This window comes from Maylandia zebra, linkage group LG2 (genome assembly GCF_041146795.1).
Source record: "Maylandia zebra isolate NMK-2024a linkage group LG2, Mzebra_GT3a, whole genome shotgun sequence".
Classification (NCBI taxonomy): domain Eukaryota; kingdom Metazoa; phylum Chordata; class Actinopteri; order Cichliformes; family Cichlidae; genus Maylandia; species Maylandia zebra.
In genome coordinates, this window is record NC_135168.1 from 38,842,632 (window position 1) to 38,861,776 (window position 19,145).

Genomic DNA, 19,145 nt, shown 5'->3' on the forward strand with positions numbered 1-19,145 from the left:
TTTAAGTAAAGCAATTTTAAAATAGCTTGTTGATTCAGTTCACAATGTACAATAAACCTCAAAAATGCAGAATTTTATTTTTAATTCAGTGTCCATCTGTGGTAAAAACAAACATCTAATTTATGTTTGTGTCGGGGTTGTGTTCAAAACTGATTCTTTTATTTAATGCCCTCGCACCACTGCTGTGCCGCGCTTGAGAAACCGCTCTCAGCTCTCTTACTTGTCTAGAAAAACACATAAATATAAACATGTCCTTAAATAGCTGTTGCTCATTAGCCGGCTCCAGCTATTTATTGGGCTGACAACATTCAAAACAGGTGATATTCCCCCTACTAGCCAAGAGGTGACGATGCTTAAATATGTACACATGGATGCAAAGTTCTTTAAATAAGCCAGAATCTGTGCTTCCTCCTTTAACTGCTTCACATCATTTCCTGCTTTTAATGGCCTCGGTCAATTCTGACAGATAATATGATAACATGCCAGCAGATAATTGCATCCAGAAACCTTTATTGTGAATCGGGACTACGATCCCAGGGCGGATCGCTGCGTTCAGACAGTTCTTCGTTCTCCTGGGGTCCGCGTGGGCCTTGCCGCCTGGCCGGCCTGTGTCCAGCCAGGAAGAATGTTGGCCCCGCTGTTAAACGTTGTGGTTTCACAAAGCTAACTTTAATAAAAAGAGCTGCTGAGAGACAGAGAGGGGAGACGTGTGGACGTTTTCTCTGTGGTTATGTAGTGCAAGTGTGTGTTTGCGTGTGTGTGTGTGTGTGCTAATCAATGGTCAGGAGGGCTGATACATGGATAAAAATGTCCACACCTGGAGTGGATTCCACCAGCTGTGCTTCAGTTCATCCTCAGTCTGACTTTAATGCAAATGCTTTGGTGAACATGAACACATGAACATCTCATATAGAGACGAGTTGTCTCTTCACTTCACTGACACCATCCTGGTTTAGCCACATAACAGATGAAGCACTGGCACTCACCCTGGCTTACCAAGATCGCTGTAACAAGATCATAAAAGACCAAAAGTTATGTAAAGAAGACGTAAACTGAGAGTTCTCAAACTGTACTTTTGTAAAACACACACATTCAACTGTGGGAATAATACATTTACCTCATGACTTCCTTCTTGCATTGCTGATTGGAGTCGGCCACACAGCACCAGACTTCACACAGCTTCCCTTTAAAAAAGGTTTCCTACAAGTTTTTCACATGTGCAAAAGTCCTCCCTGTAACCCGTTACAATGTATAAATTCAGCAATTTCCCCTTGTAACTTTTAACGGTGCAGCCCATTTCACTAAATTACTTGTTTGACAGTGGCTACCAGTTAAAGGGCTTTGATCTAGAAACACCTCTTGAACTCAATCGCTGCACTCAGCGCATGACTTCAGCAATGCAGACGTAGCCATCGCCAAAGTAAATATCTCCAGCTATCTAAGAAGCAGCATTCCCCTTTCCTCCTACAAATAAACTGAGAACACTTAAGCCTTCCAAGATCATCTTCCAAATAAGAAAAAATTAAGATACATCACTTATTTTTATTCCTCCTCTTAACGACACGTCAGCCGAAGCAAAAAAGTAACTTGAGGACGAAATGCTGTGGAGCTGCTGTCCATATGAAAATGATGTCTGTAGTCTTTTGGGATGTAGTCCTAAATGCAAAGCAGGCTGTCGGACAGCACAGGAGGGAAGAGGGAAACATTCTACTTCCTTTCAAATAAAAGACCACCACACAGCGGTGTCTTACTGAAATATTATTTTCAAATAATTACATTCAATAAATAGCTTACTGTAAATCGATTTAGCTCGTATGTTCACCTCATGAAGAAGTACAGTGTGTGAAGTAAAACGGGTGCAAAGAGAAAAAAATAGGTCAGCTGGATGTAGAACATATTTTTATTCTGCACTACAACTTTTCCTGGATCAGAAGAAGATTTATGCTGGAAAAAAGACGCTGCGGTCCGACTGATATCTGCAAGTATGAGTATGCGTGCACAGACACTTAACTCCGTGTGCCAGCAGGACAGAGATGATTTTGTCTCCTGAAAATTGTCAATTTTACCCCTCTCCCCTGTGGCATCAGGTTATTACTTGTTGCCACAGGGGAGAGGATATTGATGCCATATGATACCTAAAGCAATGTATTCAGTCACCTCAAGACATAATAAACCGTGTACCTGCAGACATCAAAATAAACACAAGTACTAGAAATACACGGGTGCAAGTACAAACATGAAGTCAAAGGACTCACAATCGTGCACAAAGAGCTGGTTATGTGCTCTGGTCCAGCATTTCAATGCCGTCCCAGCCCAAAGCTACAGTGTAACAAATCTAAAACATGGCGTACAAAAACAAAATTTCCTGCTGTTATTGTTTTAAAGTGGTAATAAATTAAACTTATATGTGTTCTTCTGTGGCAATACATTGCATAGGTAGCAGCAAGCTTCCTGTCTGATTTATTATGGCTTTTAAACAAAATGCAGCCTGAAGGGAGGGGTGATTGCTGGCCCCGCTTTGGGTCTCCATCTCCCAAAAGACTTTTCTCCACCCCCGCCTCCAGGTGGTAGAGCACGATGCTGGGCAATGAGTGCATTCAGCTGCCCTTAAGTGAGAGTGAGAGGCCGATCCCATGCCGGGATGTTTAACGCCAACAGACTCCTGGAGGGTTTCACACAAGAAGTAGTGCATTTCTCAAGCGATTAAACATCACCCTGCTGCAGAAGGCGTCAAGAGTATATATATGTAGGACTTCTGTTGGTATCGGCACATGTTAAATACATCAACGTGAGAATGCTATGCACAAACACTCGAATATAGGGGGCCCAGTGCTCCCATTTAGTGTGCTAATGACCTCTTCTTATCTCATGGAATCTAATCTGACTGCACAACCAGGGGTTTGACCTCGTGGCATCACATACAAGAACACCACAGACTCTCACAGATGCATTAGGCACACTGAAGGCGCTCAGTCCTCACGTATAGCAGAAAACAAGCATAGCACACATAAAACAACATATTTTTAACACCCATTCATTCAGCAGAGCCATCGCTGGTTGCTGACTCAGGTTTATTTATAGTCATTTTCAGGCTGGTACTCGCCAAAGTGCTGGCAGACTTTGTGCCCCCTACTAAGTATCAGACCTGTTAAACAGCTTTTAAGTGCAATTTGCTTAGATGACAATACACTCCTTCCTCGCAGGACACATGCTGTCCCCACATGATTCGAATTAGTCGGGGCACCTTAGAGGTGTTGTGCTCATGTGTAAGTAATGAACGCCTGTGTACGCGAATGTTTGTGTACGTCTGTGTGCATGTGCTGCTTGAGTGTGCGTTGAGGGTGTAGGCGGGTGTTAATTGCAAACACCTGAAGCTCGTAAGCAGAGCTGCATTTAGTGACAGTTTGACTTAACAACGGCTGGCCGTGCTGTATCTGTGAGCACACAGAGGAGGCCCAGTGCTGCTGCCTTTAGGAGGACGCTGGAGGTAAATGTCCCTGAAGTGAAAGCCTGAGGGACATTACCATTTACAGTTAGTGGGTCTGCTGGCCTTCACAATACTTTACTACTTTTTTTTTTCCATTAGAGGAACATCTTTCAACTAAAAAGTGTCAACCAAGAGTTCTGCATCATTCTTTCCAACGCTGCTGCAGAGCTGCTGCCCCCTGTTGGGCTCCTGGCCTCATGCTTAGTGAAAGGTGAGCACCCTGATGTGGAGGGCATGGGCACGGACTTAATGGCAGAAATGCCACTCATGCAGTGTGGTAGTTTGTGTCTCACACGCATACAAGCAGAAATACCTTGGCCTGTGATCCTGTTGGTAAGAGAATCAAATTTCAAGCGGTGAGAGTTGGAACCAAAGGGGAGAAGATGGTCTTATCTTACAGTGTCGCGTTGAGAGAGAGAGGAGCCCCCCCGCCCTTCCCGTCGGCCCCTCAAAGGCTCTGAGACGAACTCAGACTTGCACGACACACGCAGCATAGGACCACGTGTGACCACGACATGAAGCCCAAACCCTCGTCCAAGGACGCAAACAAATACGCGATACTTTTCATAAAAACGTGCAAAAAGAAGAAGAAAATAAAGCATTTATTTTCTGGAAATCCCTCCTTAGAAATAAACACATTTTTATAGAGAAATGTTAACAAGTCTGTGTTGAGCAATCAAATCGCTGAGACGTGGAAAAAAATAGATGTCCACAAGCATTCTATTGCATCAAAGCTGCAATAAACAAAATAGCCTTTTGTTTCGACAAAAACAAACCACCACATCTAGAGAGGACTTTAAATAGACTCCTGAAGAGCTGTTATGGATCGTATCAGTGCCAAAACCACTCGATTACGCAGCGGTTTACGGGATTTATAGGAAAATGAGGGGCAACGTGTGACACAATAATAAGATCTAATGGAGTAAAAACACCTCGTCTGCATTTCTGTGTGTGCTGCATATCTCTTATTTAAAAGTGCTTGGAGTGGAACTGCATTCAACAAATTTATAAATAATAAACCTAAAACCTAAATTAGCAGTATTAGTATCTCCTCTAACCCAGCAGGCAGCACCAACAAGCTTTTCTCAGCAGAGCACGCTTCTGGATGGAAAGCACAAAGTGTTGAAAGTGGGCCAGAAATTCCACTTGTGAATGCTTTCACCTGTTCTTATTGTTGCACAGCTATTCACACCCAGAAACACTGAGAAAGAAAAGAACAACAACAACAAAAAGAAGAACCATGCAAGGCAGTTTCCCAAATCTGCAATAAGCACCTTGAAAACTCTACTTCTGGCTTTACCTCTTTACACAAGAAAGCAAGAAAAGAAAGTGTGTCCAAGCAGGAACTGTGGCCAGATTCCACTTGAGTTTAAAAAAAAAGAAAAACAAAAAAACAAAACTGGAATGTCATGAATGCCAACTTCAACACACTCACACATCCTGTTGCTGCTAGCCAAAAGATTTCTGTCAATAAAGAACAGTTTCCCCTTTAAAAGCTCAGCCCAAATGCTCCGTGTAAACCAGCACTGAGCAGCAGCGTACTCCAGCTGATGTTTATGCATCACTCTTGGCACGCAAGTTGCGCCAAACTGCAGTGTAATTAGAAATCAAAGAAATACCTTATATCTTTCTTTAATTCAGAGGGATACTGGGGGAGTGTGTGTGTGTGTGTGTGTGTGTGTGTGTGTGTGTGTGTGTGTGTGTGTGTGTGTGTGTGTGTGTGTGTGTGTGTCTATTAAAGTGGCATAAGGCCGAAAGGCTCAGGGATGGACATCCCAGTCCCACTGATCTGTCCCACTGATCTGCTGGGTGTGGAGCTCTGCGGGCCCTACCCCAGGCTTTAGGGGGCTGTAACCCTCCACATGCGCACACACATACACACAGACATAGAGTCCGAGGGGGGCTGCCAAAAGCTTTTGCGAGCTCAGTCGTTAACGTTTACCTGAGAGTGGAGGGTTTTAGTGTTTTGCTTATGTGTTTTGGTAGGTGGCATTTAAGGTACAGACACACAGGTACCTGGAGGACAGGAGCACTCTTGGCCAACATCCCTCGCTGGCCGCACTTTTGGCGTCAGAGCCACCACTTTCTGCAAAGAAAGAGCAAATTCCAGTACGTTATAAATACGCATGAATGCACTCAGTTGCAAAATAGTACCGTTACACTAACTCTAACAGTTCCTTGAGAATGAGATTTCAGTTTAATTTAAATGGGAATAAATTGGGATTAAGAGAACAAAATAATGTTCTCAAGATATCTAAGTAACAGTTATGAGATCATGATCTTTCTGCTATTATATGCAGCTCCAAATGAGAAGAGCTTGCTTAATTTCTTTTCCATGTGATAACATTTTAGTTTGGTGTCTATCATCAACGGTTATGTCACCCCATAAAGCGCCGCAACCGCAAACTAATTGGCCAGCTGCATGTTGCCTTTCAATTCCTAACACTGTGCATTAACTGATTTTGGGGTGGTGGTGGGGAGGCAATTAGGGTACAACTGCCAACGATTGCCAAGTCTGCCTGCGCACACTACACATGTTCTGCGTTATTGCGCAAAGTTTGGGCACGGGGAGCAGACATCCACACGCATAGCACATGTATTTATCAACGACAATCACTGCGTATCCACAACAGACATGTACCTCTTCCACGAGCTTTCCTATTGGGGTGCTCAACTCTGACAGTAGGGTCCCATCCTCGTTTACGAACGCCCTTTTCGGGTGTTGGAAGATAGACGCCTTGTCCAACTCCATCTGCAGTCGGTTCTCCAGCTGATAGGTCTTCAAGCTCATCAGAAGACACACGGTGATGGAGCTCATCGACATCAGCAAGCACAGAGCGATGGGGAAACCTGGCACCCATCGCTGGCTCCGGGACTTGGGGGTACACTGGCACACCGGCTTACTTTCTCCGATAGAGTCGCCGACCGTATCCATGGTGCGATCCTACTTCTAAGTCCTCTTGCTGAACAGAAATGGCCAAAATACTTTGTTGTATTTGGCGTTGTTAAAATATAAACCGTATTCAGGCTCCTAGTTCGAACTTAACGCACTCACTTACACTCCGCCACAGCGCAGTGCGCTCGGGGTTCAAAGCGCTCACTGAAATTAGTCCTGGAATAAGAGGCAGCAGCGGCGCGCACCGGGTTTGCACCAGATGGGAGTAATCTGGATGCCGCAGAAGACGCGCCTCCAGACTTCCAGGACGTTTTCTGTTGAGTATCCTACATGCACGTGCAAGTGCAACTGCCCACCTAAAAGTTGCACATTCAACTAGTCGAGATGCGCCCGCCCTGAAGACCACGTGGGAGGCTTTAGATTGACAGCTGTAAATGAAACAGATTTGGCTGAAATAATTGAGATCAGTCAGGAAAATCCGGGTTGGTTCCTGTGATTTAAATAAAAATGAATATATTATAGTAGTAAACTCTTCCAAGCCAATGCAGTCCATTTTATTTAAATGAGAGCAGCAGCAGAGGATGTTCAGGAGATATGTGGGCGCTGAAGGCTTGTTTTTGTCCATCTCTAATACAAAACAGGATCATTTACAAAGGAGAAAAAGAACCTGCACAGTCTTTAGTGCTGAACCAGTTACGGTCCTTTAATCTTAGAGGACAAAATCATTGCTTTAAAAAGGCCTTTTAACTAGTTTGAGATGTAAGTTGATCCTGTAAGTCTGACAGTGATCAGGGTTAGGTCACACAGACAGGCTGAAATCCTCGAACAATCTTCACTTAATATTCCCCCCTTTTATTAGTAGGACATCGCGCTAAGACGGACACGAGGCTCTAGTTCAGCTCAAGCTGCTACAACGAGCTCTAGTAATAATGGCCTCAGACTGTTTAAATTTTTCAGTATTTTAGCTGTTTGGCGCCATCATGAGGACATAGGCAACTACTGCAACCCATGTACAAATCCAAACTCAATAGTTTGTGATCTGTTTATTGAAAATGTATTTCACAAAAATTTACATAACCATTCAGTGGGAAAAAAAACGAAACAAAAACTACAAAACAAAAAACAAGCTTAGTACTATGTACAAGGATTTTCTGCCCCAATAGTTGTGTGTTTTATTTTATTTTTTTAAACATCAACCCTAAATAAATTACTCAAGACACTTAATGATTAAGAGATTCTCAATCTGTTCATTCACCAATGACCTATATCCCATTGCAAAGAGAGAACACTGACAAATCTGGACTTCAAAAAAAATAAAAAATAAAAAAAGTTCTTCCCGTACATGTTCAGAAAATACAATTTAAATTACATGAGCAAATAAATAGATATCAACTATGGTGGGTTCATTACATCACAAATGTCATCTATATGAATATAATTGGTTAACAAATGAGACGAAACAGTTTTCAGGGCAGGACACAGTGTAGTGGGGCAGTGGACTGATACAGTCAGTTTATCTACACCTCTCCCAGAGAGGCAGGAAGTGGAGACTGGCCTGAGACAGCCAGACTAACTGAGGTCACATGCCAGATGTCTACAGGTTCAGGAGCTGTCTTTTTTGCTGCTGTTGCTATTATTACTGCTACTGCGCCTGCTTCTGCCCCTGCTCTTGTGGTAGCATGCGAAGAAGGGGTGTCGGAGGGCTTGCTCAAGACTGAGGCGCTTAGCTGGGTCATACTCCATCATCTTCTCTATCAGGTCAAAAAGCTGCTGGTGGTCTTCGCGCTTTGACATAATGTAATGCTGATGACATAAAAAAAACAAAAACAATGACAACTGTTAATCAGTTTCTATGGGTTTGTTACTAAAGCCATTGTTTATTGCTTTACAACAACCAATATTTTCCAAGTTAAAGAGCACAATCGGGATAATTTGACAGAACCGAGAAAGTTGATTTTAACATTTTTCGATAAAAACACGTCTCCACCTCTGACTTACGGTCTTCTCCATCAGTTATTCTTACCTTGAGGGGTTTGCAGTGTTTCTTGACATATCTCCCAGCAGAGCTATGTACATCCCAATCCAGCTTGTTCCTGTGAACATATCGCCGTTTTCTGCAGAACATTTGTTTTTAAAGTCAATTCATTCCACATTGTCAATTCTGTATATAAACATGCATAATCAAAATTTATATAATTTCTAGTTCTAAGTAAGTAATTTTAACAAACAGCTTTTTCAATCAACCCTTACTTTGTTTTCTCCAGGAGGTTTGTAGGAATGGGGCCCAGGACTCGCTCCATCATAGCAAGATGCTCTTTGCTGTCATGTGTCTGAATGAGGAAACAATATGACCTGAATTAGTTCAATGGCATGCCAAATAGCAGGATTGTGTATCTGCCATGTACTGTTACCTACCTGGAAAAGAGTACTTCCTAGATAATACTCAATGAGTATGCAGCCTACACTCCAGACATCGCAGGAATGATCCCACCCTAGATCTGAAGGACACCATGTAAAATCGTTTAGTCACCACCCCAGGGGTTGTCTCAAGCTTCAGCACGGTGCTTTAAAAACAGCTACTTACCTAAAATAACTTCAGGAGCACGGTAGTGACGTGTTGACACCACAGAGGTATGATGCTCGTGGTCATATGTGGCGTTACCAAAGTCAACAATTTTCACATCTGGATTCCTCAACGTTCGTTCATCTCTTTTCTGAGAACAAAATACAACCGTAAAGCTCCCACAGCTGCTCCCACATACAATATTTCACCTTTTACCAGTACTTGATATCAACAAAACCTTACCATTTCACGATTGTACTCCATATCATATTCTGACTCTATGAAGAGAATATTCTCAGGCTTCAAGTCTGTGTGCGTCAGCTTGTTCTTATGCAGAACTGAAAGACAAGATCACATTTTAAAAAACAAAACAATTTTAACCCCGATCTTTTATGTTAACTTGCTGAGCTTTCTGCACACAAACAGAGCAAGTATTCATTACTTACATTGCACAGCTCGAATAATCTGGTAGGCCATGTGTCTGATGTGGTCAATGGGGAAAGGTTGGAAGTTGTTTTCCTTGAGGAAATCGTATGTACTGAGCCCAAGCAGCTCAAAAGCAATACAAATGTGACCGTTAAAGTCAAACCAGTCCAGCATATGAACACAAGCACTTAATGGGAAAGGAAGGAAGAGAAGATGTTAATATACACAGCATGTAGAGCTATATAAATCTTAGTATGTTGTCATCGCTGTGTGATAATAACTTACTATCGCCTATCAGTGTCGAGGGAATTCAGCTGTTTAAGGACCTCTACCTCAGACAGAGCTGCCTCTCGGTAGCGGTCTATATTTTTAATGATCTTCAGAGCCACTCGAGCCCCATCACTGAAACAAAAGGAAATACAAGACTTTATATTTAAACCTAAAAGCATACAGCAGTAAATGACCACATTACATTAACAGGAACATTTTTCCTTTTCTTTCCTGATAGTACTTACTTTGAATGATCAATGCACTCAGCGACTCTCCCAAAGGCTCCCTCTCCTAGAGTACACACAATCTCATCTACAGAAAATAAAGAGTAGAAGTTAGACACTTAGCAATGACAGTAGAAAACTGACCTTTTGGTGGTTCACTGCCTGATGTTATATTGCTCTGTTTAGCTACACTACAGTAAAAGTCTTCTTAAGACTGGCAATAAACTCAGCAGTAAATGTAACACTGACAATCAATGTCTAAACCAAAAATGTAAGTCTACTGGACGAAATATTTCAGCCTCTAAATTAATGTTTGGAAATAAAAACCAGACAACAAGAGAGTGAAAGAGACAAAGTGTGAACAACAGTAGAAAGAAAAGGTATATAATTCTATACATCTCGCTCTTAGCATGTCTCCACTGTGATAGATGAGGTGACCCTCGTCATCATCCTCAAAACTCCTGGATCTTTTCCTGCGGTGATGGCTCCTCCTCTGCACCGGAACCGCCGCAATCCGCCATCACACCAATAACCCATCAGCCAGCCAGCACCAGGCCACCACAATGCGACATCGCCATTCATTCAACCGGACCAAGGGGGGGAGTTGTAGGGGTGGTTAGATTCAGCCCGTTCAGTAACACCATCAGGCGAATGGACGGAAGGACGGAGCAGCCAAATTCAAATTCAGCCCCGTCAGAGAAATTGGGCGGCAGCCACCACATAGTGTGTGTTACAGAAGAAAAACATGGCAACAAGATTTACAGATGAGAGACTTTCTCAAAGTAGTACAGAAAAAAAAACTAAACTTGACTACAGTCTTTCTACATGTAGCTCTTTTTAACTCTTCGGATACAGCTTTACCATTTACCATCACGTCAAATGACTGCCCACTATGATCACAGCAACAAATAATGAGTCCACTTTTCTCTTGCAAAACTACACTCACAATCCATTACTTCCCGAGTCCCCCCCCCCCCCCCCCCAAACGTTTCATTACTGGAAATCATGCTTAATAGTAAGGAGTAGGACACACGCACAGATACAGAAAGACAAAGAAATGGGTGTTAAGCATTGGCTAAACACCAGTGGTAATGATCCTTTCATCTTGGTGGTATAGATAGGAAGGGGCGGGGGTAGAGAGGAGAAGGAGGTTCCCGTACCGAAGAGGACATGTGGCGAGAGTGGCTCCGCCGGCGCCTTCTATCGCGGTGCCTACGGCTACGGCTGCTTCGCCTGCTGCGATTGCTACGTGCAGAGGACTTGCTGTAGTGGTGCCAATCGCGGTCTCTCTCCTTGCAGTTGCTTTCATGGCTGTCCTCGTCACAGGCCATGTCCCAGCTATGGTCCCTTTCTCGAGAGTCCAGTCTCTGGTTCAGATTACGGGTCTCTAGGTAGTGCCTGCAGTCAAACAAACGAGAACACAAACAGATGAAAAGCACGCATAAGGGCTCAGGTAAGAACAGTCCAGCTCCTTGTTTGTGATCAAGCTCTAAACTGAAGACTGGATGTGAGAGTGCTAATGATACGCTTATCGCCTGACACTCTATCCAGGAGCCTTTTATGTAACATTTGGAATTAGCAACCTACTGGTTTACAGCCACCAAACACCCCACATCCTGTTCAATAAGGGGTTCAACTAAAGAAAACAAATTTATTTATAGATTCAACAGAAATACCCCATTTGCAAGTTGGCAAAGCAACATGTAACACCACACTTCTGAGCATTTTTTTAACATTTATACAGCTTTTCATTGGCAGCCCAAGGCATGTCCTCTTAATAAAGCATTCACCTTGACAGAGAGCCACATTGGCAGAGTTCAAGTGCAAAACATTGATAGTTGATGGTGCGAAATATAATCTGCGATTCCACACCTGTGCATCTTGGAAGCTGGTAGTCAACACCTTCATGGTACCATTTGAGCCAATAGAAAATTGAGTGTTAGGAAAATTCCATTTATTCCTTGCATAATTGTTTACTTGCATATACACTACCTTACTCGCCATTTCCTCAATAAGGCTGAAAGTTTCCAGTAACTTGGCGCAAACTCCCACCTAGCATGTGATTTTAGCACCTAAGTATCTAAAAAAGACCAAGAAACCTTTAGAGCCTTAGCACCCTGGTGGTGTCAAGTGTCTTCCAAATGAAGTCTGCCTCTCTACAGAATTAAAATTAGAGTAGATCTGGAAAACATCTAATGTAACCTTATGAATCCTCAAGCATACTCACAAAAAGCTGGGAACAGCAAAACAAGTCTCCAACCCACTTTACTTTGAGTTTTGTGTTATTGAAAGGAAAAAAAAGAAAAAGAAAAGAATACTGACAGTTTAACGTGCACATTTAGAGTGTCACACACTGTCCATGAAGGTTGAAACGCAGTAAACATGACCTTGGTGGACACAACCTTGGTGAACACATTAAGTAAATGAACATTGAGTTTAAGGTTTACATAAGTGCTCATTATCCATTTGTATTATGGAGTATGCCTGTACAAGACAAAGGACCCAGTGTGTTCCAACAAGCTGAACAAGCAGGGCAAAGTAAATAAACCTGTCTGTAACAAGTCACCTTCAAGTACTCCACCCACAGTCAACACCAACTCCCATGCTCATCAAAACAAGAGCTTACAGGGCTTCTAACGCAATATGCCAAACCATTACTTCCAGCTCTAGATTGAAGCAGACACCATTGCAGGCTTTCATTCAAATTGGCTCAAGTTTGATTAACGTAAGCTGTAAAAAAAATAAAATGAAAAAAATCCTGTGTACAATACATTCAGTATGCATGCAGCTCAGCACCTACTCCTCTCTACCAGCAATTACAGAGACAGTGAAGACTTACAGCATTACAAAAATATATTTGTCCGTTATGAAAAAATAAACCAATATAGATTAATACCAATTTATGGGCCTTTAGGGGTTTCTACACATAAGCACGATTTGTCCACATACTGCCAAGTAGTCCTGGTATTTAGAGCCATTTGATAAAAGAGTGAATTTATATATCATATTGGTGGAAGGAGAAAACCTCTGATGGACACCCTTTTATTTGGAAATGCAGGAAAAACCTTTAATGGTTTGTAAATATACTGCATCAGCCACATTGAGCAGGCCATTATTGGTTACTTGCCCCATATCGTGTTTTTGTGCTTCTCTAAGCGGCACAAATTGACTCATTAAGTACTGGTTGAAGGTACATTCATTTTTATTTTTTAAATTACAGTTTATTTGCACAGTTAACAGTTTTTCCCCAGTGTAACACTGTAACAACTAGCATTTTTTGTGCCAAGGTATGTACTGGTATTTTTGGCATTCCTGCTGATCGAGCTTCAAGGTTCAGGAGCTGTATATTTGGTTCTATGTTCAATTTGTTTTTTAAAGACCACTGAATGTTTTAAAGATATCAAAAATTTGCTATCAACTGTTGCAATCATGCAATGCCAGATTATACAAACAGCCTTTCCACAAAACATAACTTCTGCCACTAGAGGTCTCTCAAAACAATAACATCCAGTCTGATGACCTTCTGCAGGGGATTATTTTGTCTTTACAAGTCTTTCCAACATGAACTTTGTTCACAAGTGAAGTAATGTATTACGGGTTTTACTCATATTGGGTGTCTGACCCAACTAAACCTATCATACCAAACATTAGCTACACCTTTTGTTGCTAATATTTGACACAATTGACAGGTAAACCAATTTAAATGCAGTTATGCAGAATAACAGTATCAGTTTCACTGGGTTTAATGATTGTTTGAAATATGTGGGATACTAGTAAATGAAAAAAACAACACTATTGGACCTCCAAGACATGTTATAGTCAAACAGTTCCACATTAAGCTGACATAAACCCTAAACACAAGCTCAGAATTTGAATAGGTATCCTATAAATGCTGACATATATTTACCCCTCGTAGGTCTTGTGGTGTCGGTGAGTTCTTCGAGATTTGTTTTCTCTTTCGCTGCTGTGTGAATCTTGCCTCTTTCGCTTACGACACTCCATCCTCTCTTCCCAGCTGTACTCATCGAGCCAGATGCCAGGGGAGCGCATTCGCTTTGAGTGGCGCATCTGGAAGACATGATGGGTAGATAATTTTAAAAAAGGAAAACAAAACATGTCAATTGGGTAGAACTAAAGTCTACTGAAACTTCAGAAAGTGTTAAATCTGATTATTTATCATCTAGTGAACTGCATCCTACTGAGGTCATGGTCACATGACCTCAGCTACAGGATAAACAGCTTCCTAGAAAGAGCCCTTATCCTACTGGCAGAGATCCAATACCCTGCATTACACGTGAATGAAGAAATTTAAATTGTAGCTGAAATGCAAGCACTAATGACTAAGCAAATAATGCTGAAATCATTAACATAGATTTAACATTTTAGAACCTTAATCGGAATTGCATTTATAGAAAATTATTTGAATATGTTCTGAATTCAGCTTACAGTTATTAAACTTTTTTGTTCTGCTCATGTAACACCCTACCCACAACAACAGCCACATTAGCAATCTGATCATAGGACACGAGGCTTTGTGACTATTATAGCCACATTTTACGCAAGCTGTTCGGGGTAAAAGACAAAACAGGTAAATGGACAATAAGAAAACTAAATTTAGCCTAGTTTAAGATATCAAATATTTCATAATATGTTATGTTTGCTAGGTAAAGACGCATTAATACAACTGCAAAGCCCCAACAAACAAGTTATGAGGCCTAACGTGGACGTATGGTCGACGTTTTGACCCGGTAACCGCAAAGGGCCTTTAAGGGCTCCATGTTGTCCATCTACCACCTGCGCTTCTCCGCTTGTATTTGCACAAACTGTAAGAACTTTCAGTCAAACACAATCTGAAGCTTTTGCTTATTGCTTGTGTAAAACTGCTTAGCAGTGTAGGGATAAAGCACACGGTAGCTGTTAGCTGCAGTTAGCTTGTTATGTACACGTCGAGTACTTAAACCACCGCGAATGGTACTTTAGCAGGCTAATTTCATTGAAACAAACATTACATGATTATCTGATCGTACTTAAGAATGACTAACATTGTAGAAAGCAGCGCATCATATTCTGTTCAGCCAGTTATAACATTTCCGAGGAGGTGGAAGGTAATAATCAGACACGCAACTACCATGTTAGCAAGGCGTCGACTCTTGAAGCTCATGAGCAAACGCCAGCAGTAAAGATGCCCAATGACTGAAAAAACCGGACCAAATTAGTAATTTTCAGAGACAGGGGAATTCGTCTTACCTTTATTTCACAGTTACAAGTTAGAAAGCCGATACTTTTGCGGCTGTGTGGAAATATACGAACAAAGAAAGCGGAAAAACGGACCGTCCAGCCGTCTTCAAAAATGGCGACCTTCCGTAGAATCCGATGGAACTTTCTAAAACACATTCCATGACGCAATGCACAATAACGACGCCTATCGCAATGTCTTCCGGGACTTGTTGTTCTACGCTGAGTCTTTCAGACGGCCCTCAGACTTTATTCTATTTTATTTTATCTTATGTTTAAGTAAGATGTTTAAGTATATGGACTCTCTTGTGCCTGCGCCTTATGATGGCATTTACTTACCTACTTTATACATATTTCTTTTCTCTTACAGATTTGACTTATCTCTACAACTAAGCTGACCACTCATTATGTTTGTGGTTTTTTTTTTTCTTGGTTTGTGTGTTTTGTTTTTTCTGTGTCTGTGTGGGGGTGTGGGCTCTGAAACTCTCCACATCTCTCTTGTACACTCAGGAACTGTTATCTTGTACTCCAGGGTTCACTATTCGTATTATTAGATTGGACCCTTTCTTTTTTCTTTTTGTACACCCACTGGTACTAATATAATTATGAGGTGGGAGTGTATGTTTCATATTGTTTTATGTTCTTCAAAAAGAAAAAGGCATATTGTTCAATTTGTCTTTTGTAAAAATGGATGCAGAAACTTTAATAAAAATATCTGAGGAAAAAAAGTAAGCGGAAAAACGGACCGTCCAGCCGTCTTCAAAAATGGCGACCTTCCGTAGAATCCGATGGAACTTTCTAAAACACATTCCATGACGCAATGCACAATAACGACGCCTATCGCAATGCCTTCTGGGACTTGTTGTTCTACGCTGAGTCTTTCAGACGGCCCACAACGAATTAGTTTTCCTGAACTAAACAAAACATTTTTTATGATCATAATAATTGTATTACTTAAAGAATCCAATGTTAAATAATAAACAGCTATTTCATGGTGTTTTTAGTATCTTGCCTTACTTACTAGAAAATAATTTTATTTTGACATTGCAGTAGGAAAAAACACAGCATCTTTCAAATGTTATATACCCATATATACTTTTTTCATTTCTGTTTTTATGCTGAACGTAAGTGGGGTTTTTTTTTTTTTGGTTTTTTTGGGGGGGGTTTTGTGTCCCGTTTGAATCTATAGCCATCAGAATTGTTGTCTTAAGGCCGAGAAAGATGCCAAGCGGATTTATTTTACCAAGTGGATCATCATGGCCTTGCCATATTGGTCCATTTGATTGACCTTTATTATGATTATGTATTTATTTTATTTTCGGTTGCTACAAACATGACAGACATGACTGGGCGATAGGACATGGAGAAAGAATGAAAGAAAGAGAGGGAGAGAAAGAAAACCAGAGGGGAGAAGAGACGGTGAGAAAGGGGGGAAGGAAGAAAGAAAAACAAACAAAACGCCTGGATCACCTGTATGGAAAAAAAAAAAACAGAAGAGAAAGCAAACAAAAAAGAGCAACATAATAAAAACAGCACCATCACAATAAACTAGCTAGCAGTACATAACAATAGATACTAAATATTAAACGATATTGTGCAGCACGCAAGATAGACAGCGCACAATGTGCTTTGAGGCAGCAGCCAAGAAAGGTGTAGTCCACGTCTGTGAACACCCGTGTGTACACCTGTGTGCATACCTGTGTGGATCAGCATGCTTGTATTCCAAAGGTTTCTCCATGTAACGATCTGCTATGGAGTGTGGGGAGCCATAGCCCCGTCCCCTAGGGCATGAAGCAGGTATGGAGGAGATCCAGGCCCCAGATATCCAGAGGCCCCAGAGTACGAGGACCCGAGGAGGACCACTAAAAGGGGGGGAACCGTGCCACCCTCCTGGGAAGAGCTGAGTAGAGCCCCAAACGAGAGGTCACCCCGCAGCTACAGAGCAGAGGCCAGAGGGGGTTGCATTGGCGTGCCCGCGGGCTCCGCGCCCAGCCCCAGTCCACCACACTGGACCACCAACACACCAACGTCTGAGGGCATCAGCCACCGGCAGGGAGTGTGGTGAGGGGAGATAGGCCTCTGTACTTTGGAGGGCCTGAGATGTACCCAGAGAGGTTGAGTCTAAGACCCAACCTGACATATAGACACAGATGAACAGGCGCACGCGGACACAAACGTGCATTCCCACCCCATATACACAACCAAATACTCGGCACTCACCCAACGTGTAGACAGACACAAATAGACACTGCACAGACAGTCACACTCCCCAAACATGTGTGGGTGGGTGTGGTAGAGCGGGAATAGGGAGGCAGCTGAGGATGGGGAGGGAAGAAAGGGAGGGGCAAGCGGCCCCTCCCTGGGGCCAGCTCCCCCGCTGACCCCAGTAGGCACCCCCACACTCTGGAACCCACCAGGGCAAGGGGGCCCAGGCCCATCCGGACCGGGGCCCGCAGCAGCAGCACCGCCCAGCCCCACAGAGTCCGGGGCAGCCCACCCGACTCCACCCCAGAGAAAACTGCACCCACCCCATCATCCAATCCAATGCTGAACGTAAGTATTACCACTCCGTTTTATTATTGTTTTTGTGCTTTTTCAAACATAATAAATAGATCCTCTTCGCTCCTCTCCGCACTCTGAGTGGAAATGAGCAGTATTACTGTTGTGTGTGTTATGGGAAAATACTTTCCCCATATGACAGGAATATTCTGGGACAGGGTTCTGGGACAAAAACATCCGAGTGAAAACACTGAACGTGATCGTTTATATGTTGAAATCCAAGCTCATTGTTTTGTCCTAGGCTCAACCCTGCCTGGCAGGTTGCGTTCAGGGCACAAATACTCACATCGGCGCTTTGAATTGTGGGTAAGACATGTCTGCGCCCTGTCTTGTTTCCTGAAAGCACCTTGCTTACAGTGAACATCTGAATTATCCAAAGGTTTTCTGGCTGTAAACCGGCTTGATTCCAACACGCTGTGAACATGTCGGAAAATCCTCAGAAGAAGAGCACCTCTGGAAATGGGCTGACAAAAGCGGTGATTGCTGAAATGCTGTTGCAGAACTTCGAGAGGTTGCCTGACATTGATCAGAAAGTCTTCAGCTACGGACCCTTGTATCTGGGGGGAAACGCCGGACTTGCGGGACTCATATCCAACAGCTTGTATCGCAGAGCTCTGAACGTCAGACAGGCGCCCATCACCTCCAGCCTGCCCATGGCCGTGCTGCCCTTCCTGACAACATGCGCCCTGTACAGCGCAACCGTGTCCAACCCGCTCCTGTCCGGTGACCTCAACTGTCCCATGTGCTCCATAATACGAGGTGCAGTTGTTGGTGTGATCGGTGGTGGGGTGTACCCCATCCTCCTGGCGTTACCTATGAATATTGGCCTTGCTTCTAGGTACAGTACAGCTCCGATGCCAGAGAAGGGCAATATGATCCGCTACTGTGTGGAGATCTCCAGACCGGTCTTGAGGAGGATGAGGGCAGTTTTAGTCCTCCAAGCCTTCTTCGGCACCTACCTGGGATCCAGGCACTATGAGACATATACCAAACTGGCCGCGATAACATTTGGCCCAGGTGGAGAAGAACTCAAAGACTAAATGCACTGAACTATAAATAAACACATTCATTTGCAATGATCTTGATCACTGTTTTACATGGTATATCCCAATGCCTGAGATTGTCATCGTGGAAATAAATGTATTTGACGTATCTGTTCTGAAATCTTTTCTGGTTCGCCAAGAATAGATAAGTTGTTATGTTTGCACTACCCAATATATGTTCTTTAAAATTAGAGCTGAACCAGTTGAGTAGCTATTTAATTACTTAATTACGTGTGCAGATTTTCTATATGTCTCTCTTATTACACTTGAAAACATTGAGCTTTGTACGGCTCTGAGATGTTCTAATGATTCTACATTTAAACCACAAGACTAGTGGTGATCTGATAAACTCTGGTGGCACCATTTCTGGTTTACTACATTCTGGGCTTTCTATATTAGGTTCTATAAATCAATGACGTAGTAGCGTATCTGTCTCACAACC

At 42.6% G+C, this 19,145-nt stretch overlaps 3 protein-coding genes across 3 annotated transcripts in view; 1 reads left to right on the forward strand and 2 right to left on the reverse strand.

Moving 5' to 3' along the window:
- The window catches only part of col23a1a (collagen type XXIII alpha 1 chain a), a 129,924-nt gene extending 123,185 nt beyond the window's left edge, over positions 1–6,739 (reverse strand). Inside the window, exons 1-2 of the mRNA XM_076877317.1 lie at positions 6,129–6,739; positions 5,504–5,573 (exon numbers count right to left, since the gene is read on the reverse strand). Coding sequence (XP_076733432.1) covers positions 5,504–5,573; positions 6,129–6,422 — 364 coding nt within the window. The 5' untranslated portion in view covers positions 6,423–6,739. The remainder of the gene's footprint in view (positions 1–5,503; positions 5,574–6,128) is intronic.
- Positions 6,740–7,411: 672 nt separating this feature from the next.
- LOC101475428 (dual specificity protein kinase CLK4) lies at positions 7,412–15,260 on the reverse strand. Its single transcript, XM_004571692.5, has 13 exons — positions 15,114–15,260; positions 13,774–13,934; positions 11,027–11,264; positions 10,263–10,359; positions 9,888–9,954; positions 9,658–9,774; positions 9,393–9,559; positions 9,190–9,284; positions 8,968–9,097; positions 8,799–8,881; positions 8,634–8,713; positions 8,407–8,497; positions 7,412–8,186 (listed from the first exon to the last, which is right to left on the reverse strand). Exons 1-13 carry the CDS (start codon positions 15,258–15,260, stop codon positions 7,986–7,988), a joined length of 1,674 nt encoding a protein of 557 aa, XP_004571749.2. The 3' UTR covers positions 7,412–7,985.
- Positions 15,261–17,938: 2,678 nt separating this feature from the next.
- Positions 17,939–18,812, forward strand: tmem126a (transmembrane protein 126A). Its single transcript, XM_004571694.2, has one exon. The coding sequence runs from the start codon at positions 18,083–18,085 to the stop codon at positions 18,698–18,700; it is 618 nt and encodes a 205-aa protein (XP_004571751.1). The 5' UTR covers positions 17,939–18,082; the 3' UTR covers positions 18,701–18,812.
- Positions 18,813–19,145: the final 333 nt, after the last annotated feature.

Bases quoted from the DNA above. Each gene is read 5' to 3' on its own strand.
- tmem126a (XM_004571694.2), top strand. From the start codon at position 18,083: ATGTCGGAAAATCCTCAGAAGAAGAGCACCTCTGGAAATGGGCTGACA.
- LOC101475428 (XM_004571692.5), bottom strand. From the start codon at position 15,260: ATGTGTTTTAGAAAGTTCCATCGGATTCTACGGAAGGTCGCCATTTTT. The intron at 8,498-8,633 runs GTAAGGGTTGAT...AATGTTCTGCAG, and splicing joins AACCTCCTGGAGAAAACAAA to AAAACGGCGATATGTTCACA. The intron at 8,187-8,406 runs GTAAGAATAACT...TTATGTCATCAG, and splicing joins AACACTGCAAACCCCTCAAG to CATTACATTATGTCAAAGCG.